Genomic DNA, 25,964 nt, shown 5'->3' with positions numbered 1-25,964 from the left:
TACAACGTGTAAATATGTTAAACAGATTTAGATAAACAACTGCACTTCTGTCATGTAGGATTATCACACATTAAACCTGCTAAAGACTGCAAAATATATCATAAACATGTTGTACGTGCCTGGCAGAGAAGTTTTGTAAAATGGGAACCCATCTCAGCAGGACGAATGTAGAATTTGAATATCTTCATAGAGCTTCATTAGCACTGATAATAAGGTAGCTAAATTGACTGACACCCCATTTGGTTACAGACACTGAGTGACATGATATAATTATGACTTATGATGACAGCTTGAGTAGGTGTTAATAAATCTGTGTGCATGAATAAACCTATCTCATTATAACTCAGCTGTATATCTTTACCAGGTTTGATGTGTGGCGCAGCACAACTGACAGCCATGTACAGTGCTGTGAAAAAGGATTTGCCCCCTTTCTGATAACTTACCTTTTCAGTATTTGTTCATCTTAAATGTTTCAGGTCATCAAGTGGATTTTAATATTAGACAAAGATAACCTGAATAAATACAAAATGCCATTTTTGATGATTACATTTATTAAGGATAAAAAAACAATTCAAACTTACCTATATAAATTCAGTACTCCTCCCCTAAACCGAATAACTGGTTGGGTCACCCTTGGCAGTAAGAACTGCAATCAAGCATTTGCAATAGCTGACCGTGAGTCTTTCACATCAGTGTGGAGGAATTTTGGTGCACTATCTTTGCCATATTGGAGGGGTTTTGAGAATAAACAGCCTTTTTAAGGTTATACCAAAGCAACACAATCTTGTTTGATACTGGACTTTGACTAGTCCACTCCAAAAACTTAAATTATTATTTTATTTTATGTATTTAGCCATTCAGAGGTGGACTTACTGCCATGTTCAATCATTGTCCTGCCACATAGCTAGAGTGTGCTTGAGCTTCAGGTTAGAAATTGATGGTGGGACATTCTCCTACGGGATTTTCTGGTAGAAAGCAGAATTCATGGATTCATCAATTAGGTCCGGTCTTCCAGGTCTCGAAACACCAAAGCAGCCCCAGACCATCACACTACCACCAACATGTTCGATTGGTGTGATGTTCTTTTAATGAAATACTGTGTTAGTTTTATGCCCTTTTATATGGTGTAACGACACTCAAACCTTCCAAAAAGTTCAACCTTCGTCATTGTCTCACTTGTCTCATTAGTCTCAGAATATTTCTCCGAAAGTCTTGGAGATGTTTTTTGGGAAATGTGAGATGAGCTGTTTGGGGGAGGGGTTGGGGGGGATGCTGACCTTAAGTAAGATAAGTGAGGCCTGCATTCCCTTGGGTGGTGTTTGAGGTTTTTTTTGTTATCTCCTGGATGAGTTGCCATTGCACTCTTGTATTAATTGGAGTGATTTCTGTAGGCGAGCCACAACTGTACCAAATATTCTCCATTTGTGTATAATGGCTCTCAGTGTGGTTCACTGGCGTCTTAAACTAAAATAAATATGCATAGAAGTGAGAAATCAGGAATGGGGAAATACTTTTTCATGGCACTGTATGTATGTCTTGTATTTTCTGCTGTTCTTATGTCCGTGTGATTAGGATCTGCTTCTTGTTAATTAGCAACAATCGTTCTTCTTGTCTGCACGTTAAATACAGTCTGGTCCCATGGCTAGATGCAAAGTGAAGTACTGCATCCTCCCGTTAGCCCCAGAAAAACAGAGGTTAGGTGTTGAGCTTGTACAGCGAGGTTAGTCAGGGACAAGCCTCTTTGGTTCACCCACCCTGTCCACTTAATATTAACTGACTTGCCAAAGACCAGCTTTGGCTATTAGAGGGAAATAATTCTCCTTCAGCTGCTGAAGTATGGCTTCTTCGAAATTGTACCCAGCTTTATTTGGAATTCATACTTGTTACCTTACCAGCCAAAAGTAAACAAAACCCCCCATCTGCATAAGATTTGGCTCAGTGCAGAGGCTGTCCCGAAGCTGTGCTAACATGTTTACTGGAAGAACATTTTCATTTTCACAGCTGTTTCCAAAAACAGCCCTCATGGGTCACAATAATATTCTATTTTTCTCTGTGAAATAAGGGACAAGGATTGATAGAAAAGCAGACAAAGAATGTGAAACTCCATTACAGCACACATCTAAATCTGAAGGACAGTGATGTTACAAAAATGAATTTAATGGCAAGTTTCTGCATGTTTCTGTATATGTGTGTGAGGGACTCGGAGAACCATAGATTTAACACAAAATATAACAATACGAAGTCAGTGAGTGGCTTCCACCTCACCGCCTCATACTAGTAACACCATATAATATTAGTAAACATTTACATTAGTAAAGTGTTAATTCATCACTTATAAAGGATAAATCCTATATTAATAGACATTAGCATGTAATTCATAAACACAGATAAGAATGTTTCAGTCCTGATCTATAAGTTCACATAGAACATGTTTAATGACACTATTTTACATTTATAAATATGTATTGGTTAAAGTATGCTTAATTGTGTAAATGTGTTAATAGAGGTTTTATAAATACTAAATTTTTTATAATCCATAGTTAATGCAAGCAGTTTTAAGTAGGTTATTTTGTGTCACCTAAAGTGAAATAAGGGAAGTATGCCTTAAAATGCATTTACAAGTGAAACTGAAAGGACAGCAAGTAGTACCTTAAGATTCAAAAGTCTGTTATGTTAGCAGCAGAAAGTAAATGACACAGTTGTACACAGCGCAACAGAAACACGGGGCAAAGGTTGGCACAGAAAACTCAAAAGAGAACAAAACCTAAAAGTTTTATTTCAAATTTCAAGTCCTGTAATGCAGTAAATATAACATCAAGTTCTGTTATCATAATGTGAATAGAAAGGCTAATATAAAATGCAATACAATGTAATTTACCCATTTACATTTTAACTGGATAAAATTTGCTTCATTTAGTCAATTAATGTCTCGCAGCAGACTGCAGACCAGCACCCGCCTCATCTGTAACACGACATGAGAGTCACTGGCATGCATGATGTAAGTTTCTGACTGATCGGATTTTGATGGGTGACAAAGAAAGAAAAAGATTTTCCCAATAACAGTTACTTCGTAACATTTGTTCATTTGTAGTATCTCTTGGGCAAATGGCTGTGACTGCAAGAGGAGCTCCGCTATTTGAAAAAAGCTGAGTGATTTTTCACACATTAATGCAAATTACCATTCAAAGTAATGTTGCAGTAAGTTTACTGTTCATGCCACTGTCTGAAAGACAGAACTGTCAACTCACATCTACTGTAATGATTTCAGCTGAGGACAGGATTCTATTTTTCTAACCAGAGACCAACACATCTGCTAGAATCTAACAAGATATTAAGTTAACATCTTTTTTTCTTTAAACACAGATTTTAAAAGTGCAGCAGAGCATAGTGAAATCCAATTACAATGTCAAAGGGGACATCTTTCTTTTGTAAAGATCTTGTGATGCTGAAACTTTTATTTTATCCTGTTTTGTTCACTGCAGATGGAATGAAGTTTATTTAAAAAAAGAAACAGTATTTTGTATATCATTTTGGAAAGCATCCTAATTTTAGCTGCAGTGCCTAAAACTTTTTGAGTTTGCAGATATAAAATGGATAATGGGCTCAAATGAAAATCTAACCACTAGGCTCCGGAACTGAATTCTTACAATAATCTCTGGTATTTGTGTTCACAGTGATAGCTGTGTTCTGCTAACTGGCCCTTTTATTTGATTTAGGGAAGGAATGGAGAAAAAAAAACTGCTGTATTGGTAAATTTAATGTGGAACTCGAGCTGATGGTTTAAGTATTTTGATGCTGTTGACAACGTATCTTAAAAAATAATAACACATGTTTACATCACACAAGAGTGGGGTTTTTTTCTGTTGTAAAAGAACTTTCTGGCCCATACTCCATCCTTTGTGTGGCTAATGTGTGTGTGGTCTGTGCTCCTGTAGATAGATTATCTGTGAAGCTACAGGGCTGTTTTAACCTTGACTAGGAAGGTCATGGCACTTTGCTGAGTGGTGAAGTCCCTTGAAAGCTCCTTCCCATATGTTGATGTACGACAGGTTTATTTTTAAGTGATGTTTCACTCTGTTGAGACTGCTGGAGCACACAGTAGGGTTGTTGTGTCAAGATGTATTTTTTCCCTCTTCTTGATATATCTGATAAGAAGGCTGCACTGGAAACACAGGACTCGGTTGTATGATGCTATTACCATCTATCTTGCAGCGTCTTTTTAACAATGGTGTGTAGTAATGAAGACTTTTGATCCATGTTTTTGTTTATTTGTTGATATCACCTGCTATTTAGTCAATACAGGCCTGACAACTGAATGAAACAAGTAAAGTGAGTGAGGCATGCAAAGCTAAGAATGAATTTCACAAGTAAGGTTTGCATAAGTCTCTTTCCTTGCAGCTCTTAGACTGTTGTTTGATTACACAGTGTTCAAATATTTACATTCTGGCATTTATCGGTGCTGTTCTGTTATTTTCACAACATGTTCACAACGTGTTCCTTTTTTTATCAGTGCCATAAAATAAAATGATCTTAAAATGGAGCAATTCAGTTGCTGATGTAATAATTACATGGAAGTTAAATATTCACCGTGGTGGTTATATTTTACGTGGGAGCTGAGTTCTGGGAGGTTACAAAGCTACTCCTTGCTTTAGCAAATACATGCCTACAAAAAAACACACACCCATGGTGAAACTGATGAAACACTTAAAAGTGAATTCTCATACCCTGTAGATAGTTTCTCTTTACACTATGTTTCTTGTGTGGCTATTTCATACAAACTAAGTAAAGTAATGTTGGTTTCTTGAGCATGGATGTTTATTCTTAACCTTGAGGTCATATGTGTAGCAATGTATACAGCTTGTAACTACATCTCCATGTGTATGCTTTAAAAAGAAACTGCCTCTGTTGTGATAGCAGCTACAGTGAATTACATTGTAATAATACTGTATCTACTTTCAAAAATAGTGGCTGTGAAACGCTGTGAAAGCGCCAGAAAAATGCAGCTTTTGTTGATTCTTACTTTGTCACACTCTGCTCTCACTAGGTGCGGGAGTGGGCCTTAAAATGATATCACAATCTTTCAAGAAAATTTGGGATAACCTGTGGTTGTGATGTTTCATTACTGAATCATGAGCGGTTTACATTGTTATAGCATTTAATGTGAATGGTTACGACATTGTTGGACAAACACCAGAAGCCACCAATGCTTTTTCTTTTCTTTTTTGTCTTTTTGATGAAAGTAGGTTCTGTCGTAATTTTGCTGATGTGACTGAGCTACACAAGTAAAAGTTCCGAATTAGGAGGTAGCTTTGTCAAGCTAAGCTAATGTTGTCCTCTTGTTTGTAGTGTTCCCCAAGTATTTCAGTTTATTTGATAAAATAGGTGCAATACTTGTTTTCCCCTGTATTGATACAAGTGCAAACAAAATGAATACCCTTTTCAATCCTTCTTTTCCAATGAGCTAATGTCAAATGAGCTAATGAAAATCGTGGTTGGAGGCTGAGACGAAGCTCTTGCTGTCAGACATATCTGGTCTTTGCTTATTGTTGTGAACATATAGGGAATATATACGCATTGTAGTGCTATATCTTTGACATCAGGGTATGACACTTATATATTATGAATATGTGCCATATCATATTATCACAGACAATATAATGTGGCACAGCCCCAGTTGTCACCTTTCTGCAGGGATTACTTGATCTGGTTTGAGCTGTAAAGGCTACACAGTACATTCTTGTTGGTATTCTAATGGCATTAAAGTATGCTTAAAATCCTAGTTATGAATGTTTCTATGAAACATGTTCTGTTCTAGACTGAATCTTTCATTATCTGTGTCTGTCTTAATATGGCTGCTTGGGGAAATGAAGTGATGTAGGTCATTAACGTGATATTCCACTCAGAATTTTTACAATTATGTAATGTGCAAAGGAATATTTTAAAACTATGGCGTATCTGATTTAACTTTAATTAGCCCTTGTCAATTAAAGCACTTAGTGTCTCTCAGACAAATGAGAAACCCCATAACCAACCAGTCAGACCTCGCCAGCAATGACAGAACATAGTAACAATAGTACTGGTTTATCCTTTAAATAGGTTAAAAAACAACTAATGTTTAAGCAGGGGGAATTTTGCATTAGAGCATGTGAAGTCTAAACTTTTCTCATTGTTGGTCCTTTTAATTAGATGGGACTTGTTACTCTGGTAACCAAAAAAGCTTCTTTTTACTTAATAGTTTTTGATGCAAAGGTGTGGCTTTGCTTCAAAAGTTGAACCACTTTAGCCTTACTGCTTTCTTGGCTAGTTTGTGGAGATAGAAGATTGTCCAGGTAGCCCTTCAGAGAATTTGACACCCTGTAGCTCCTCATCTGATTTTTAGGGGTAAGCTGTAACATGTTAGAGAGGAACATTGTTCCAACCACCATGATTTTTTATTCATGTGCTTCAGTTGTCCTGTTTTTAAAATTTAACTAAGCCAATGATGTTTTGGTCATTGAGTTTTTAAAAATATGGCATCAGAAGATACATTAAAAAAATGCTCCAACATTATTTAACCTAGTAACGCCGAGTTTATCATATGTGATACATGAGTTTTCTTGAATTTCTCAGACTTCTACAGCATCAATGTAATTTTTTTGTAACTAACTAAATTGCACAATACATTTTTAAGCAATTAATTACAAAAAAAACAAAATAACAATATTTACAAAATACAAATAATAATAATAATGCTAGTAATAATAATAATTTGCAGGCAATTATTTCATGGTTCAGGCTTTAAAGGTTTAAGCTTTGGTCATTACATTGGTTTACAGTGCCTATATGTAGCCTACGTTTTGGTTTGGAGAGAAAAATATAGCTTTTTGTGTGTCATTTTTTGCAGGGACACATCTTCGTGTATGTCTTCAGGGAAACACATGTTGCACCGAGGAAATGGAGGACAGATTTGGCCAACAGAGTAAACAAGACTTTGAGAATCTGGTTGATGAAATGAGTCACACACTGAGAAGCACCTTTGTTTCGAGACATAAAAGATTTGATGGTAAGTCCTCTTTGCTTAATGCTTTAATTTAATTATTTTTTTCTTATTTTCTTTTCTTTTAAAATTTGTTTTAATGGTCAGTCACTAGAGAACAAGTGCTGCGAAAAGGAAAACCAAAGGCTTGGGACTGTACGTGTTAATTTGAAAGGGTTTACTCCAGTTCTTTAGCTCTCCTCCCTGAAGAGGAGACGAGATGTGAAAATCTCATTAATATGCCTTGGAGTGGAGAAACCTCTTGCTGGATTAGACAAACATGGCTACTTGCGCTGAAGATTGACAACTTCAACAGCAGCACAAAGCCAGCTTCTGCATTATTAAGGTTGTTTGGTGGTCTTGTGCTGTATGTGATCTTGTCCTAGTCCCATTGTGACTTTCTTGACCACTACACGTTTAATAAGTTTTTGTATGGGACGAGATGTGCTCATTACTGAACCAAGCCTCACTCTGCCTCTCTACATGTCCCTGTTGGTGTTCTTCTCTATGGGGTCAGCTCCTTCTAGTTACAATTTAATGAGAAATAATAATCCTTTCAACTCTCACAAGACCATGTGGTTAGCAACAGTTTATCACTGTGGACAATGGTGACAGGTAGAAGAGGTGGAGAAGTATAGCCACCTGTCAACACTGTCATTAAAATAATAATAATTATTATTATTATTATTATTATTATCAAAATGCTAATATTAGTAAAATAGTTGTTATTATTTAGAAATCCAACATAATGCCTTTCATTACATAGATATCTTTAAAGATTAAAGACTTCTTTTTATCTCCAAAGAATTGATGGGCCAAAAATTTCCATGTATAAAAGTTGATTAAAGAATATCTAAGAATATTAGATTGTAATGGTTATTGGTAGTACTTAAACCTTAGCAAATACAGTATATGATCACACTATACAAAAACATGTTATTAGGTACACTTTGTCAGTACTGGGCTTGACCTCCGTTTATCTTCAGAACTGCCTACAAGGTGCTGGAAATGATCCTCAGAGTTTTTGGTTCATATTGACATAATAACATCACTCAGTTGCTGCAGATTTGTTGGCTGTGCTTCCAGCATGGGAATCTGTGGTTTAAAGGATGCTAAATTGGTAATTAATGGCCCAAAGTGTACCAAAATGGCATTCAACACACCATTACACCACTGCCATTATCCTGATCCATTGATACAGGGCAGGATGGATCCAGATTTTCATGTTATTGGCTTCATTTTCTGATCTAGACTCATCGGACAAGGCAGCATTTTCTTTTATTGACCAATTTTAATGAGCTAATGGGTATTAGCTTCATTGTCCTTTACTTAGTTGACAATAGTGTCACCCGGTGTGGTCTTCTGCTGCTATTTGCTTTAAGGTGCTATCTCTGACCCCAGCTGGTGGTGGCAGATGGTGCCCTTCCTTGGGAATGGTTTTGGGTTTAGGGAGTTTCTCCTTCCCACTGTCACTCATCAGTGCTCAAAGGGGGTCATTGATTGTTGGGGTTTTCTCTGTTTTCTTTGTATTATTGTAGGGTCTTTATCTTAAGATATAACTTGATTTGGCACTATTCATAAATAGCACTGTTGAGAAATTGAATTGAATTGATTCACCTTTCCACCTCATTCTGATGCTTATTTGAAATTCAGCAGTCTTGATCATGTCTACATCCCCAAATAGGAGTGTGCAACATAGCCTTAAAATGATTTCAAGATATTTAAAGAAATAATGATATTTATGATGATATGCAGACAATAAATACTAAAAATATGTGACTGATGCCTGCAGGCATTACCTTTTTATCCTTCTTTTCCAGCGAGTACAGAAGCGTGCAGAACATTGTAACATAATACAACAAAAAAATCTAACCACCACAGTATTTTCCATCCACAGTTAACTCTTCTCATCATGTGGAGTGTAACCACTTAGTGCTCCAGTGATATTCCATTGAATCATTTGTTTCACACCACTGTATCTAAAACAGCAGATGATTCTTGTTGCAGTTAAGGATGTTAATATATTGTGTCTGTTACTGTGATGAATAATTAAAGCTGCTTGCAGCCACGTCTGGCAACCTTGACTAAAATAAAGGAAGTGTTTTTGGTAGTAGTACAAACTTCCCCATTGGGGTAAAAACTGCATAAACTTAAAATAAATGCAGAAACTAAAAGGTGCAAAATAATAATATAAAAATAACAAAAAATAAATATATACAAATAAAAAAATTTTGCCATTAAAGGCATAACAAATTAAGGCTTAAGCAATCTTTAGTAAAAGCCCATTCAGTATGCCTCTTAAATAACTTTGACATAAATTATCTGCTACCGTGCATGTAGGACTACATGCACAGGTCCTGGGTCTTCCACGTAAATGGCAAAACTCCAAGTTAATTTTGAGTTTTATGTTCAGGTCGAGCATTTTTTAGGTGCGTTCCTCTGTTCTTGACAGCACTACTTGACTATTTGTCTTAATATATGAATTTAACTGTAAAGGAGCAGTCTCTTTGAAATTTGAATGTCCAGGGATCACAAAGTCAGAATTAGTCTCAGAATTAAAATTTGTTGTTGAGTATTTATTTTACTACCATGAGTGCAGCCATCGAACTGATGCTACACAACTTGTGTTTGTTGTCATGCCTGCCATAGATGCACAGGAAACAGCTAGAAAACAGACTAAGCACAACATTGATAATAAGGACAATTTTAACAACTATGCATCCTAATGGACTTAAAATATATGCTAAACTAAAGTCACCGACATCACTATTAATTACTTGCTGTATAATATGTTAATGTCCACTAAATGCATGTAAATTACAACATGGGTAAAGCCTAATTTCTCAAATGAGAGAGAGTAATTATCTAAAAAAGTTTATTCAAGTAAAGATTGAAAGCATGCATTGTAATATTTTGCGACTGGAATGTATTCAAAGTCAACAATGGATATTGGTTGAGTGATTTAAGTGTGCAATTTAATATTCAGCAGTCAATGTCATGTCGTTCTGTCTTCATTCTATTCAAAATATTCAACATATTATATGAAACTAATGCTATTGGGTTACAGCATGCTACTCTCAGATGATTCCACTGGTGCCCAGAAACTCAATGTCACAATGATGTCTGTTTATTTATTTATTTTTTTCCAGGAATACACTTCTTGAGCCCACATGTGATTCCTGGAAGCATGCATGAATAAATAAGTGTTATTTTGATCATCCCCTGTCAAGATGGTGAATATCATGAGGAAGGGAAATGGGGTTTGTCCAGCAGCACTTAGATGCATGACTCCGGGCACCCCTTGTTCTCGTGGGGTTTGCGGCCACTCTCCATAATTTCATTAGAGTCAAAGCAAATGCTGTTTGCAGGTTTTTGAAGGAGACTGTGTGTCGGATGAGGGTCTTTACTGATAAACTGTTTAGGAAATCTGAGATATTGTTTGCTAAATTAAAAATTTTCCCTTACTGTTTGTTTATGTAATCAATTTAACTAGATGATTTAACTAACAGATCAGCTGCTCAGGCACATAAAAACTTGTTTTATAACGATTGTATAATTCCTCCGTGTTCCCAGAGGTGCGCTTATTCATTATGAAGCAGTATTACCTAAATAACAAGATACTGAACCAAAGAATATAGTTAAAGATCCAAACAATAAAGAGCTTTTAGTTCACTTGAATGCCCTTTTTCTATCTTTTCAGAGCTTTGCTTTAGGTTTCCGCCTACAGAGAGTCGGTGTATTTGAATATTTTTTTCATTTTATGCAGACTGTGATGATGGTTACTGTAGCAGATAGTAGTTGGGCAGCCCACACATTCCTGACACCACAGCCTATGTGTCACAATAAGAGGGTACGGTCTCAACTATGCCAAGACTCATCCACTCTGAAATGTCTGCAAGAGCTCAGGGGCACGGTACACTTGTATCTAAAAGAGAAACAATATCATCGGTACCAAACGTGCAGCAGAATTCCTGTAATTTAGTAATAAATGCTATTATTATAATATTATAATATTCACTATAATCCATAAAATAAGACCAGAGAAAATAACTGGTCTAAGAAACCAGACAAAGCAAATGCTAGCACAGAGAGTTCTTTTTTATCTCACTCATTAAAGTCCAACGTCAGGGTTTGTAATTGTTAATCAATTCTTGGCCCTGCTGACCACAAACACCATGGTGCTGAGCATCCTAGCAGAATATTAATGTGGTCCATCCTCTGCAATTTATCCAATATGAACGGCCTCGCACATTGTGTGTGGTACCCATTGATATCAGTTGCATTGTCACAGCGTTGTTAAATTTTTACCGTTATATATAAAAATGTAAACTGTATTTTTATGCAGTCAATGTTGAGGTGCCCTTGACCAAAGCACTTAACCCAGAAAGACTCCTGAGAAAGTGCCAGCCATATAAAACAGTACTGTGTGGGCAGCAAACAGGTGTGGTTATGTGACTAGATGACTAGATCTTCTCTGTACCTGAGATTCTGCCAGAGGCCCCTTTCTGTTTATTTCTAATAGGGAATTTTTGATCTCATTTCTGTAATATTGTAGGGTCCTACTACAGTACAAAGAGTATAGATGACATGACATGAGTGTACAGATGAATTGTGAACTGACACTATATAAATTAAATTAAATTAAATAACATGAAAATACTGCAGTATGTCTGCTTCTTAAGTTATGACGTATCCATCTTCTCAAAGTACTATCAAAGTTTCTGGTGTCTAAGTGATGAGTATTTGTTATTTTAGGTTATAAAAATAAATAAATAAAAATTGTTATTCTAACCCCATACAGCTTTTTAGTAGCCCTTTTTTAATAGCACACCTTTAACTAAGCTTTAAAAACTCAATACACACCACAACCCCAGGGCTCCTATAGTTCTCCAGACACTGATATTTTAAAGCATCAATAGTCCATTCTCTGCCTGGCAAACTTTTTTGGTATTGACATTTAACTTAGGATACTTCTTTGTAGGAAATTGCTCAATAACGTCTTCATTACTTATATTCTGTTGTGGATGCTTCTATGACATCATCTATTTTTGCCAGCTAGACAACTCCCCACCCCCCATGTGATGTCCCTCCCAATCAGGCATTAAGTATACTCCTTATGTTTACTATTAATAAAGACAATTTAACCTTCAACCTAATTCTTTTTGGGTGAAGGTTAAATTGAAAGACAATACTGCGCCTAGGCTGGTAAGTATATTTGAGAAAACTATGCTGATCCTCTGTTAGATTTATAAGTCTTTGGACCCTTTGACTTTGTCATAATTTAAAGTCATCCCTTGGTGTTTGCTTTTGGCATCTGAATTCAGATGTCTCTGTTTTGTCAGGCAAGAAAATACGTCTTTTACATGGAAATGTCTTCAAGTGCAGTTTTGATCAGCAAAGTTTCTAGTCAATTTAGAAATACAAAAAAAGAAAAAGAAAAAAAAAAGAAATTGCTCTTTAATGCATTTAAATCATGCACCTTATGTTAGAGTCCATATGTCAAATCCCTGTTAACGTCTATGAGCTAGCACGCTAACTAAAGGGTTTGATACAGTAACTTAAAAAATGAAGAATAATCCCCTGACATTTAATAACATTAGACCTTAGATGATATATTTGTCTTCAATCGGGTTATCATTTACCTTTTTCTTATTTTATTAATAAGAGCACAGGGTGACCATAAAAGACTGGCCATAAAAATTAACGTAGAGAAATGGAGACATAAACGATCAACCTGTCATGTTCTCTACAGCAGCATAGCACTCAGAGCAGCACTCTATAGACTGGCACTTCCTGTCAGGCCGATCAATGACCCAGCTTTTGACAGACATGGAGAATCTGAAATGCAGCAAAATTTCTAGTTTCATGTACAATCATTGGAGCTCGAGGAGGCTGAATATCATACTGCTTGTGTTATATTATGCTGTTTCAACAATCACAAAGTGAGAACTGGGCTCCTTCTCTGACTAACTATATTGCCGTGAAAGATGCTAGGTGAACTGTGGGAGATAACAGCTATTTGCCCTGCTGTGTGAGGGTCAAGAAATCGTGTATATTTGTGTAGTTTATAGTGTGTATCTTTGCTAAAAAATGACATAGAGTTGTGGCAAAGTGTTGCTTGCAGTAATGTGACAATCAGAAAATATTCCCAGTTCTAAAGTGATGTAGCTAATTTCTTTCTTGCTTTCTTTTTTATTGGTATGTGACTTTGAAAGCCAATGCCCCACTGTATTGTTTAGTGTTTATTCAATTCCTGCCTTGCCAGAGTGAATGCATTTATAAAATCTTGTAATTTCCATATAATTTTAAGCAGCTCCACATGTTCTCTGCAGAAACTGTTTTTTGTGAGTGGTTGTGGTTTTTTTGTTGAAATTACAAAATTCTGAGTGGGGGAAAAACAAAAACAAAAAAAACATCCATCTTAAATTGCACTCTACTCTGAGACCTTGTTTATGCCTTTATCTAGTTATGTCTAAATATCTCTAATTTCTTTTTGACAGATGACAGATGAGTCCACATTTTGAGATATACTTCCCAGATTCTCAAAAAGCACCAAACCAATTAGAATCACTGTGGTAAAAAAGTATTAAAGTTGTCTGCCATAACACTGGAGGTACACCCTGCCGGTAAAACTTAGGCCCCTGAAGGTTCTTATCTATATCAGATGTTACCATGTCGTCATGTTTCCTAGCAACTACTACCAATGGGCTTAAAAGACTTTTTTCAGCATTTATGCACCTGTAACACCTATAAGCATCACATTGTTTTATTTCACACCGATAATAATAATAATAATAATAATATGACAGCATCAGATTGCCTGGCAACCACTTAGCAACAGACTAAAATGACCTTTCTTTGGCTTTATGCACCTGTAACACATTATAAAAGGACCACATCAGTTTAGTTACAACAATAACATCTCATTTATAGCCACAAAAATTGAATTAAGCATGCATTGTAACCACCTAGCAATGCGCCAAAATAAGTCTTTTTTCGTTCCTTTTTTTTTACCTATGAGACCTCATAAAAATAATGTTTTTATTTCATGATAGTAACAACTAATTTAATTTTCCACAAAATTTGAATTATACATGCCTAGCAACCACTTAGCAACAGGTTAAAATGACCCATTTTTAGCATGTAAGCAAAATCTACCAACCCTGTTTTTTTATTTTTTATCATTGATATTTATTTATTTATTCATTTGTTTATTTCACTTTTGCCAACAGCGCAAACAGACCAAACAGTATTGTAGCATGGATGTGTACTGGTTTATATTATTTAACATATCAGTTAAATCCCAATTACTTTTGGTTAAAGTTATTGTGCTCAAAATAACATGACGCTGAATGTGGCCCAGTTAAAAAATAAAAAGTTGGTTTATGTATGTAGACTCCAATACAATATATTGCATGTACCCAATTGAAGAAGGCTGAAATGTTTTGGAAAGCCAACCCCTTTTTCCTCCTCAGCTGGCTGGTCACAGTTCAGAAGACTGTAGTAATTAATTCTGCAGGCCACTTCCCCTGAGGGTTCTCACAGTAGATGTCATCCGATCCACAGCAAACTCCTTTGGTTATGTGTAAAGACCAAATGAAGTCGACTTCAGAGTCTCTGTTGTCTCCAAAAAGCTGTGGTCTGCTTAGAAATAAAATTCACAAAACTTGCCTTTTCCACCATCTAGTTCAGAAATCTGAAACAGGGATGCTGTGTTTCAAGATTGCTGAAATAGACTGCTGACATCTAGGAGGCCATCCATCAGTAGGTTTCTGCAGAAGCACAGAAACAGATGCTTTCTTTTTATCACAAAGAGAATGGCTGTGTGTAACCTCTGCACAGCTCTGTGCATATACTGAGGAGCTGGAGCCAAACGGAGCTTTATCAGCGAAATGTAATGAACTCTGTGTAAGCTGGGAGTATTTGAATCACTGCTGTCCAGCATTTCAGCATCATTATTCTCTGTTTGCAGCTAATGCAAATGATTATTTGGACAAACGTCTTAGTAATATATGTTTAGGATTTATGTAAATTCTCCAGGTAATTTTTACTCTTTGACATTTCACTATGGTTTTCATTTTCTGTCATGAAATATGGATCCCCTCAAGAGTTTTCACTAATTACATTATGATGTCTTTTTTAGCCTAATATTTCTGCTGGTGATTTATACCAAGGCCATTCATAATGAAATTATTCATCGTAATCACTCCATTGCAGAGCTTAGAATTATATCAAATATAATGTCATATTGATTATAAACACTGTTTTAATTAAATTGGTTATGTTTAATTAGTCTCTCAGCAGAACATGGCTGTATAAAGGTTTGTTTTTCTCATTTTCATGATTTTAAGTAGAATTTGTTTTGGCACTGTCATTAATCTATGTGCACATCGCTCAGCATCACTGACTGTTCTCATTACCACAAACACATTACTGAAGCAAAAATCATGCTTAAAGATTACCATATTTAAATGACTGCTAACTGTGGACATTTATTACATATTCTCAAGTATACTGAAAAATAACCAGACTTTGGCTAACGTCATGAGTCCTGCCTACTGTAAGTTCTAATATAAGATGTGTTAAGTAAATTTAAAAAAAGAAATGATATCTCCTTAGGCACCAAACGTGTGTGAAAGTAAGCTAATGTTGTCAGATTCCAGGGGGAGTATGACAGTTAATACTCACTGGTGCCTCATAAGATGTGCTAATGAACAATAATTAAATCTGATGAGAATAAAGAAAGCAAGTATTTTGTGAGCATGCACTAAATGAAAGACAGTTTTGTTTTGTGAATACATTAATGTAAGATAAAAAAAAAAAACCTCTGCTCTTCAAGTTCAAATGATACACACCAAAACCATGCCTTTTTAAGCCACCATACATTAGTCTTTAAACGATGAAATAATATCATAAAATAACATTTTATTTTCTAAAAACCTTGCAAATGACACGTGTTTTCCATATTTTACTTTCTGTCAGTGTGCATCTCGGGTACCTCTTGATGTAACTAATCAGATGTGACTTGGTGTGGCATTATGGAGAGTCGGGTCATTTGGTTTCTCTGCTGCTGTAATCTGTAATTTTACCTGCATTGCTGGAAGCTAATGACCACTTCAAATCCATTACGCTTTTGTCTGGGCCATTGTGATAAGTGACTCTAATGTGCATGGCTTGGGGGGAGAGGTGTAACCTAGCTTTTATGATAGCTCGAGAACATACAGATTTAGTAGTCTACATGTTCATAATAGTCCACAATACTGTTTAAAATAAAACACAAATAGTAAAATTTCCTGGAATCAGTAGCTGGTGTGACGATATTAGGACAACATTATTTTCTTTCTTTATCCTGAAGTATCCCAAACGTGTAGTTTTGCTGCTGGCTTTGTTCACACCTCGCTTCCTACCATCTAAAATCTAAGATCTAAAAGTACTTTTAATCAGTATTTTTATATGAACAATAAATTAACTGATAAATGTGTAAAATGAAAGGTGTGTGTGTGGGGGGGTGGGGATTTTTTTGTCTCTTTTTATTTTACATTTTGATTCAGTCTGTGTCCTCCCATCAACCCTACTCCAGATGCAGGATGCAGCTGCTACTTTCACTGACAAATCACAAAAGTACCACATAAGACAGTATACAGCCCACCAGAAGAGTTATGCATTTTGTCTGGCACATGGCTCCAAAGAAATCCAAGTGCAAGACTCGTTGCTCACATTTTGCCATGTTATAACTTTGTGATAATATGGTAATATTCTTCATACAGCTCTTTCTGCTGCCTCCAAGGAGCAAAATATATCAGCTGATACACTTAAGAGTTCACGCTTCTTTAAAGCTTTGGGTTGTAACCATAAAGCCCACTTAGGAATATAAAAAGCTTTCAGTTTTATTGAATTGGAGTCTGTACTGAATCCTCTTTTGACTCTCTTTGCAGTTAAATGTACAGGTTATTTAAATTTTCATTCTGGCCCTTCTATGCCAATTTTATTGTTATTTGTAGCAGATGGTCAGAAATATCATCTAATCCCACTTTCTGGCATGTCACAGAGGTCATGAGACAAACAACAAGTGAAGTCTAAAAAGGAGAGTGCAGACTCCTGCAAATGCTGCAGTTGAACTGCATTGTGCTGTCATAATCATGATGATGGAAAGTTTATTGCATTTCACAGTGGTATGCTTTTCACCATATAGAGAAATATTCATATATGCAAAGTGTTTTATCTGAACTGTAGATTCTTTCTGTCAATGAACAGTACAGGAAGGTGTTTTGGGTTTACATGAGTGATATGGACAATAAAGCGAATACAGAGTTTATTATTTTCCAGAAATATATAGGGGAACTTCCCTTTGTCATCAAAAAACGAGTTTACTGCAAATAAAAGTCAACAGAGCTGTGATCTCAGTTCAAAATGAAAACGGCATCAAACGCTATAATTGATTTCTTTGTTTGTTTTATTTTAGTGTTTTCTGGCTGTTGTCATATTTGCATTGCAATCAAGCAGGCTTCCTTTTTAAGCAGCGTTCTAGATTGCAATCAGACACATTTAATGTCATTTTGCTGTGTTTCTGTTTAATTGTAAATGCAGTGAAGGTTCCCAGTGCATCTTGTCAAACCATGTCTATGTATGACATGTACAGAATAAACTGACACCACCGTACAGAATAAACTGAGACCACCGTCACACATGAAATAAAATTGGACAGTAATAAAGGCTTTTTCTGTTTTCTTCTAATCCAGAATTTTTCCTGGAGCTGCTGGAGAACACGGAGAGGTCCCTGAATGACATGTTTATGAGGACTTACGGCAAGCCTTACATGCAGAATGCAGAGGTCTTTGAGAACCTGTTTGCTGAACTGAAGCGCTATTACACTGGAGGGAATGTTAACCTAGAGGAAATGCTTAATGACTTTTGGTCACGGCTGCTGGAGCGTATGTTCACACTGCTCAACTCCCAGTATGTCATCACTGAGGACTATCTGGAGTGTATCAGTAAGTACACCGACCAGCTGAAGCCCTTTGGAGACGTGCCCAGGAAGCTCAAGGCTCAGGTTACCCGCGCATTCATCGCTGCACGCACATTTGTCCAGGGGCTCTCCGTTGGCCGGGAGGTAGCCCAGAGAGTGTCTAAGGTAAATGTTCTTAACCCTTTAAATTCTTTAAAAAGCACACATTTGCCCTAGTTTTCACATGATCAAGTTTATCCCAGATATACTTTCAGAGTAATTCGGATTCTCTCAGGGTATGTCTTCAGAAAATTTAGTCCTCAAGGTGGCTCGTTCATGGAGCTGTCTAGAAAACATTGTTGAAGGGTATGTGGATTGCTCAGGAGAAATTCCCAGACAACAAAAAAGGCGAGAAAAGAAATGTCTGCTATCGCTGTTTATTGCTCTCTTGCCTTATATTTGTTCATCCAGTATATAGAAGTCATTAATCACACTGTTGCCTGTGTATTCAGTTTGATGCAAAGCAATCTGTATGCAGTTCCTGCAATACCATACTGCCCTGGGAGTGTATGTAGGGCTGATCATGTACAAAGTGAGATTAAAGGGAAAGCAAAAGGCTAAGCCTTGGATTTAGTCACGCTTAACAACAATGTTGTTTCTACACTGTCATTTGGGTTCAGAGAAGCTCTGATTCACAACATTGCGAATCCACAGCCATCCTCTTTGGCTTCTTTGCTTTTTGTTTTTTCAATACAGTCTATCAGCTAGATTTGGTTATCATGTCTATTATGAATATTTATAGAGCCACTTCCCAGTAGGCTATATACCTAAAAGCTAATGAAAATATAGGAGCCTTGAATAATGAGAAACAGAGGGCAAATGGAGAAGACACTGCTGTACTCTTATAAATCCACCATTCATTTGGTCTGTTAAATCCCACCATACTTGAGCATTAACCACGTTCCCTTCCTTTCCCCTGAGGTCCCACCCTCCCTAACAGTAGTGGCAGTGAGGAGCATTTAGCCACAGAAGATGTGTTGTTAGTATGCATTTAGAGTTGTACCCTGCAGTCCTTAGAGCCCAGCATGTCCTAGCTTCACCTCTTGACATTTCAGTGGGACCTGAGATCCAGGTCATCTGTCTGGGACTGCAGCCCTTTGATCCTCAGGGTATAAAGTCATCACGAGAGATTGGGTGTAAGCATAATAAAAACAGACACCATGCCAGAGGTGTCTGTTTCTCAGCGCTGCTAAGATGTGACATCCATGCTTATTGCTCCTGGGATATACAATATATTGAATTAAAGTAGGTGATGTAGCATTTTATTGCTTTTCACAGCTTTGAGGAAGCGCAAACCTGTGTCTAGATCTCATCAGCACAGCTCAGACTTGTGCTATTTGTAGTGAATACAATTTAATAATCATTTTCCTAGTTGACAGTTTTTAGAATATCTGAAATGTCATGCAGGTAACTAAAAAGAATACTTCCATTATCTGAAAACAGTCTCTGTAGTAATAAACTCTACAGAAACAATTTGCTCTTTCGTTCTGGAAAAAAACAAAAAAGAAAAAGAAAAAGATCTCTGTTTTTTTATTTTAAGTCACAATATTATAGTTATTGTTAAAGGAAGTCACGTTGGAACCAGTGTAAGGATGGGTGCATTCTGAATATGTATTATTTGATTAACAACAATATTTTGATTGTCATTCAAAGCAATATTGATGTGTTTTCTGCATGAATTGTTTAATGGTTATAGAGAAAGAGAAAATGCACCTTTCTCTTAATTGCTCCAAATCTAAATTTGTGGAACGATGAGGCACCACTGTATTTTTCTGAAATTGTGAAAAATGTAACTTTTAAAATGTTTTTTTCAATGAAATTGATAAGTGAGCACCCATAAATACTGCTAATTCAAACATTACTAACAGTGATTATTTCTCCTCACGGCCTTGTGATCTACAAGAAACCTTTGTTGACTGCCCTGAGCTGCTGCCTTACACCTGTGTCAGGTGATACAGATGCTGGCAGAAGCATTTTTAGAATATTCAGTGTCAAGTTTTGTATTTGACGCCAGTTGTCTGCGAGTTGATGTGTGGGGGTTGTCTGCTAGTGAGGGCAAGTATGTCTATGTATAACGTGTTTTTCTTACGTGCCTTCCTCTCTTGGTGATTCTTAGCACTGCACTGTGAAAGAAGGGGGTATGAAAGAAGCAGGGCTTTGAAGCACATCAGCTGTTAAGACATATCACTGAGAGCTTCTCTAATTTGTAGACTTTGAAAAGGTCAGCCATGTTTTTTGTCTAGTCCAGGCTTGACTTGTACTTACTTGGCTTGAGTGAATGTTCAAAGGCAAAATGGCAAAATTGCAAGAGAGCTTACCACAAATACCATTTTTTGATTCACTGCACTTAGCTGTCTTCACAAAAAAAAGAGTAAATAATAAAAAATATATATGAAAAAGAAAATGAATGGGTAAACCTTAATTTTTAAGATATTTTTTGTCAGGGTCCTGCTTACACCTCTGATCTGCCAGTTCCTCAGAAGCCTTATTTTTTGCTTGAAATCATTTGCCGTGGACTTTTAGAACTACTGTACTACAATTTTCAGTTTGTCGCTGGCATGTTGCTTATGTTGTCAAATCTTGTTACATAAAACATAAGGTACTATTGTGGTATGAACACCTTCACTTCCCAATCCTTTCATGTTCTTAGCACAGGCTTTTGTCCAAATCAATTTACAATAAGTGCACTCATTTTACACAAAACAACAGCTAATTTTGGTGAAGCCGTCGCTGTGCATCGCTTCTTTAAAACAAAAAGAGCTGTGATGCTGCATTATAGCTGCTTTTCTTGTATTTTTAATGCAGTGAGACAATAATAAGTGTTAGAGTGTAGTGTAAAAAGGCACTTTTTCCAGACTAAAAGGTGTTTAAGATTTAAGAGTCTTGTTAGTTCATGAAAATAGCTCATTTAATTTTAAACATCTTAACAGGTCTTCAGAGTGCAAGTAACTGCATACTGAGAGTAGGAATAATGAATGCTCCATATTAGAAATAATGTCATCAAATGTTTTTTAGCAGATCGCATAGTGGAGTTTGTATTTGCTATGAGATCGATTTCCTCACTATGATTTCAAAAAACACACACTAATGACATTTTGCACTTTGGTACTCCCACAGTCTGATAAATGACTTGAATAGAATATAGCAGCTGATGATCCAGCTGATGGTCAGCTGTCTTCTGTAGTTTTTTTTATTGTGAGTATTACTTCAGGATCCTGTGAATGAGAGCATTTTTCATTGTAGCTAACTTCCCGCTGTTTGTCAAAGTAGCCTAAAGGTTAATTATCAACCAGGGGTTCTTGTACCCTAGAGGGTACTTCTGCAGCTTCCAATGGGCATCTGGAAGGATTAGTAATTTACAATCAAATCAAATTAACATTTGGAACATGAGAGGTTGTGGTAATGAAGGGTTGAATTCACTTCATCTGGCAGGGATGTGTGGTTTTGTCTGGGGGAAAAAAAAACACATGATGCCATTCCATGGTATCGTGAGTTATCCTGCTGGCGGCAGCTATCAGAAGATACACTGGTGCACTGTGGTACACTGTGGTCATGAAGGGTTAAACATGATCAAGAACAGAACTCAGAGAGTCTATGATATTTAAACCATTCTCAGCTTGTACTAAGGAACCCTTCACACCATTACACTGCCAACAATAACCAACAAGTTGCTGCCACGTGATTGGCTGATTAGATATTTGCATTAAGAAGCGACTGAATAGACGTACCTAACAAAGTGGTCACTAGTTGTATGTCATAATTTGTCCTATTAACTTATTAAAATAACCCTGTTTTTGAGTCGCATCGGTTATCTGTTAAACAAACTGTAGTGAAAAGCTGAAACAAACAAAGGTGCATCTTATCTCTCGCTTCACTGTTTATCATCTTCAATATCTATACATGCAGTCACTGTAACATAATGCATTTCAGAGGTGTTTAATTGTCTGTTTCCTGCAGCTGTTAGCCTATTACTATCGATGCTTGTATGTGTTTTCATACATGGAGACAGTTTATCAGGTTATCTATGAAAGCAGATTTTTCTACTTTGCCACTTTTGTCTTCTTTATTAGTTTGGATTTTTACTTTTTCATTAGTGACGTAACCCTACATTTTAAAATAGAAATTATATTCCATAGAGTGGGGAAATAGATATTTGACTTTATTTAAAGACTTGTGGTTTAATTGCAAGCCAAATTATCCTATGTGAAGTGTTCATCGGCAGTGACTGATTGCATAAGAACATTCTTTAAGTCTTCAGTCAGCAAAAACGGTCTCTCTAGGGCCTTTGCTGATTAATAACTGAAACTTTTTTTGACAATAGGACAATAGCATTATGGTAAAACTTTGCAAAAGTTTTCTACTGGACAGTTTTCTTGTTATAAATTACTCAAAATTCTTTAACTGGCACAGTTACTTCAATAAAATAGATTTATAATTACCATATATTTCGTAGGTGCTACTAGATACTAATGACCGCTGTCACATTCTGTGTCCTTGCAGGTTAGCAGCACTCCAGCATGTATTCGAGCAGTGACAAAGATGCTGTATTGCCCCTTTTGTCAGAGTATGCCAGGAGTAAAGCCTTGTAAGAATTACTGCCTGAATGTCATGAAGGGCTGCCTGGCCAATCAAGCTGATTTGGACCCAGAGTGGAACCAGTACATCGGTGAGTCTTTTCAACCACTTCCCCAGCCATTTTTATTTTAACCTCGACTCTGCTGTTCTATTATTTCTAAAGTAACATACCAATTAAATGTGTTGCTATAAATTCATGTCTGGGCGTATGGTTTTATAATATGACTGAATTGAACTAATGGATGTGGGAGAAAAGCAGAGAAAGCATGTTACATCACATGAGCACTCACAGCAAAGCAGATTGAAATTTTCACTTACACCATCACTTTTAGCTTTTCCTTTTTGCTGCTATACACAGGGTTATATTTTAATTGCATACCAAAAAGTGACACGAATTGCTTTAAAGCTGGACAGATAATAGTATGAGTTGAATAATCTTTTAAGCTCCCTGGTGTAGACCAGAGAACTGTAACTGTGCTTTGAAAGCAGTTAAAAAAGTAAGCTGAAAGCTGCACACTGGGGTGTTGTTTTGGGTGACGTAGGCAAAAGCTGTAAACCTTTTAAATTACAGAGAGTAACTGGATTAAATGTTAATATTACAAATATTGCTTTGTTTTGCTCAAACCTTAATCTTAAAGCAAAGATGCTTTAGGCACGGTGAGACCTATGTGTTCAGGAAGCAAGAGGAAAAGGCCGGAATAATTGGAATTATGTGAAGTGGCCTGGTAGTGGATGCTTATATTAAACATGGCCAAAGTTTCACATAATGAGGTCAGCATATATGTAAGTAATATATAGTGTATAGTATAGGCCAATATGTAGTGTAAAACAAAAGCTTAGACTGTTTGCACATAGGTTTTTTGGCTCTTTGGCTACTGGATCTCACTAATGGCAGGGTTACTCTGCAGAGTACCACCTGCTGTTCAAACCTTCTGATTCCAGTGAGCAGCCAATTAGAAGAAAGTTAGCTTTAAGGAAGTGTGGGCATAGGGAGGGGTGCTCAAAACATTTTTTTTCCACAAGAGTCTACGGATTACTATGGCAATAAGCATAATAGACCCATTGTAAGGAGCACTTCCAATACTGAATATTTAAATATAACAAAATTCATAGCACTAAAATGTTTGAATCCACAGTACTGCACAAGTCTTGAATCAGTCATCATTTCTTTTCATTACTAGGAAAATGGAAAATAGGTGCAGCTGCATATTGAAACATGCAAACATCCAGAAAAATACAGTATATGAAGCATAAGTTTAAGTTTGTACAGTTTTAATGAGCTTGAAAGTCAACGCTTTGTATCACCACCTTCATTCTTCAACACAGTCTGAACTCTCTGAGGCAACCTGTATTGTAATTTCTTTAAGTAGTCCACAGAAATAGTTCTTGAGGCTTCTTGGAGGACATTCAAAGCTCTTCTTTGGATGTTGGCTGCCTTTTCTTTCCATTATCTGTCAAGATGATCCCAAACTCCTTCAGCAATGTTCAGGTCAGGGCTCTGGGGAGGTCAGTCTATGGCTGAATGTCATAGACTGACCTTGTGTGTTTTTTCTATCCAGGTGTGATTTTAGTCAATTGGCAATGCGTTTATCATTGTCATGCTAAAAAATAAAGCTAAACAGACACTTTCCAGATGGTATTACATCCCAGGTTAATCTGAAAGTGCATTTCTTGCATTAATAATTCCATCAGTTTAGATGGAATTAAACACAGCTGGATACAATGCAGCTCCAAACCATCATAGAGCCTCCACCATGTTTTACAGATAGCTGTGGACATGCTGGACTGAAAATTCCAGCATCTTTAGATAAAGTCTGAAAGATGTTTAGAGGGCCTGTAGAACTACTTGAAAATGACAACAAAGTCTGGCTCAATACAGAGAAATGAGGTATGACTCAAAACTTTTTGCACAGTACTGTGTGTGAATTAGAGTTCCACACAGTTAAAGTTCTTGAAATGAAATTAGACATTACATGTTTCTGTCTTGGTGTTTTTTCTGTGCTTTCACAGCATTGAACTCTTGATGTAGGTAGCACCATAATTTCATTGAAATATTATTAATTAATAAATAAAATATTGAAAGGCAGCTTAGGTCAAAATGCTGACTGCATCAGTATGCGGGGATATACAAATCCTTGTGTTGCATTGCAGAATTGGACTTTCTATTTTTAGAGAGGCTGCAGCTGGTGCCGTGTCATTATCATATTTTGACAACATCACTTTCATTGACACTCGCTGGGCCTTTGGATAAGAAAGTGCTCTATTTGTCATTCTTCTATCATGATTCCTGTGTGAAAAGATTTTATTCATGGGATTCTGCTCTCCTGCTGGGCTAAATGGTGACTTGTAATGGGGCAGACATGCTCCGCAGGAAGTGCCAAGTTTTGTGAAGTTATGTTCCATAGAAAATTGTTCAACTCAGAGTCAACGAATACAAATAGAAATATAATATTTATATATTTATTTTCGTATTTGATAGAATGCCCAGCATGATGGTTCCTGCTGTCAGCTAGATAGGCTCAGCCCATTGGCCTGAACAAAAGCTACAGTATGATGGCGAAAATGTGACTGTTGTGAGCAGGAGATGGATTAAGAAGTTTGTATTGCCTTTTTTTAGTACAAGCTATTAAGTTTTCTGTTTTCATCTTGGTGCATACTATACATGACTCCTATCTATTTCTGGAGATTAATATTTAAAAATAATCATATTCTTTCTGTTTTTACTGAAAAATATCTCTGTATTTTAGGTTTGGGTAATTGTCTTGCTTTTAAAAAAATGAAAATAATCAAATCCTCTTATGATAGGGCTGGTTGATGAATTGATATATGAACAATATATTTAGTAAAAAACATGAGCATATTTTTTTTCGTCTGCACTAATAAATAAATCCATTACAGATTTTGAGCCCTAACACTTAGGTCATTCTTGTAAAAGTTTTTCTTTTTTTCCAGTTCACTTCAGTTCTTGTGAGCAGCTCCTCATATCTTGACACTTAGAAGTATTGTACTGACATTGTAGTGCACAACCATCTGGTCTAAGTTGTGACCTTGATTTATCTACACAAAGTTTGCCAGTCTTTGTGAGATCTACTGGGACTGTATGGAGCAGCAAATCAAAGCAATGAGCAGCTCAAACAGACTGAAAGCTGCACGAGTAAAAGCTTCAGTGCTGATTCACAGTAAGTCCTTCAGTGCTACATTACAGAAAGTCGTTTTATTCAAGAAAGTATATTAAGCAGTAGATATTGAAGATGATAGTTTAATTTAGCAGTAATTTAAATGTTGCTGAAAAATTGCTTAATCTACAAAAGGATTCCACAATGATTATTAGGATTATTTTGTAAATCTTTGTTAATCACCACAGTAGAT

The 25,964-nt window shown here is 36.4% G+C and overlaps 1 protein-coding gene across 2 annotated transcripts in view; it reads left to right on the top strand.

The window, feature by feature from the left end:
- gpc6b (glypican 6b) overlaps nt 1–25,964 on the top strand; it is a 78,731-nt gene that overhangs the window by 12,382 nt on the left and 40,385 nt on the right. For both annotated transcript variants that reach the window (XM_005723558.1, XM_005723557.1), the window contains exons 2-4: nt 6,884–7,042; nt 17,755–18,146; nt 22,521–22,686. In XM_005723558.1, coding sequence (XP_005723615.1) covers nt 6,884–7,042; nt 17,755–18,146; nt 22,521–22,686 — 717 coding nt within the window. The remainder of the gene's footprint in view (nt 1–6,883; nt 7,043–17,754; nt 18,147–22,520; nt 22,687–25,964) is intronic.

Source organism: Pundamilia nyererei, unplaced genomic scaffold, assembly GCF_000239375.1.
Source record: "Pundamilia nyererei isolate P.nyererei 1_Seehausen unplaced genomic scaffold, PunNye1.0 scaffold00009, whole genome shotgun sequence".
NCBI classification, from domain to species: domain Eukaryota; kingdom Metazoa; phylum Chordata; class Actinopteri; order Cichliformes; family Cichlidae; genus Pundamilia; species Pundamilia nyererei.
This window is presented reverse-complemented; position numbering and strand designations above follow the sequence as displayed.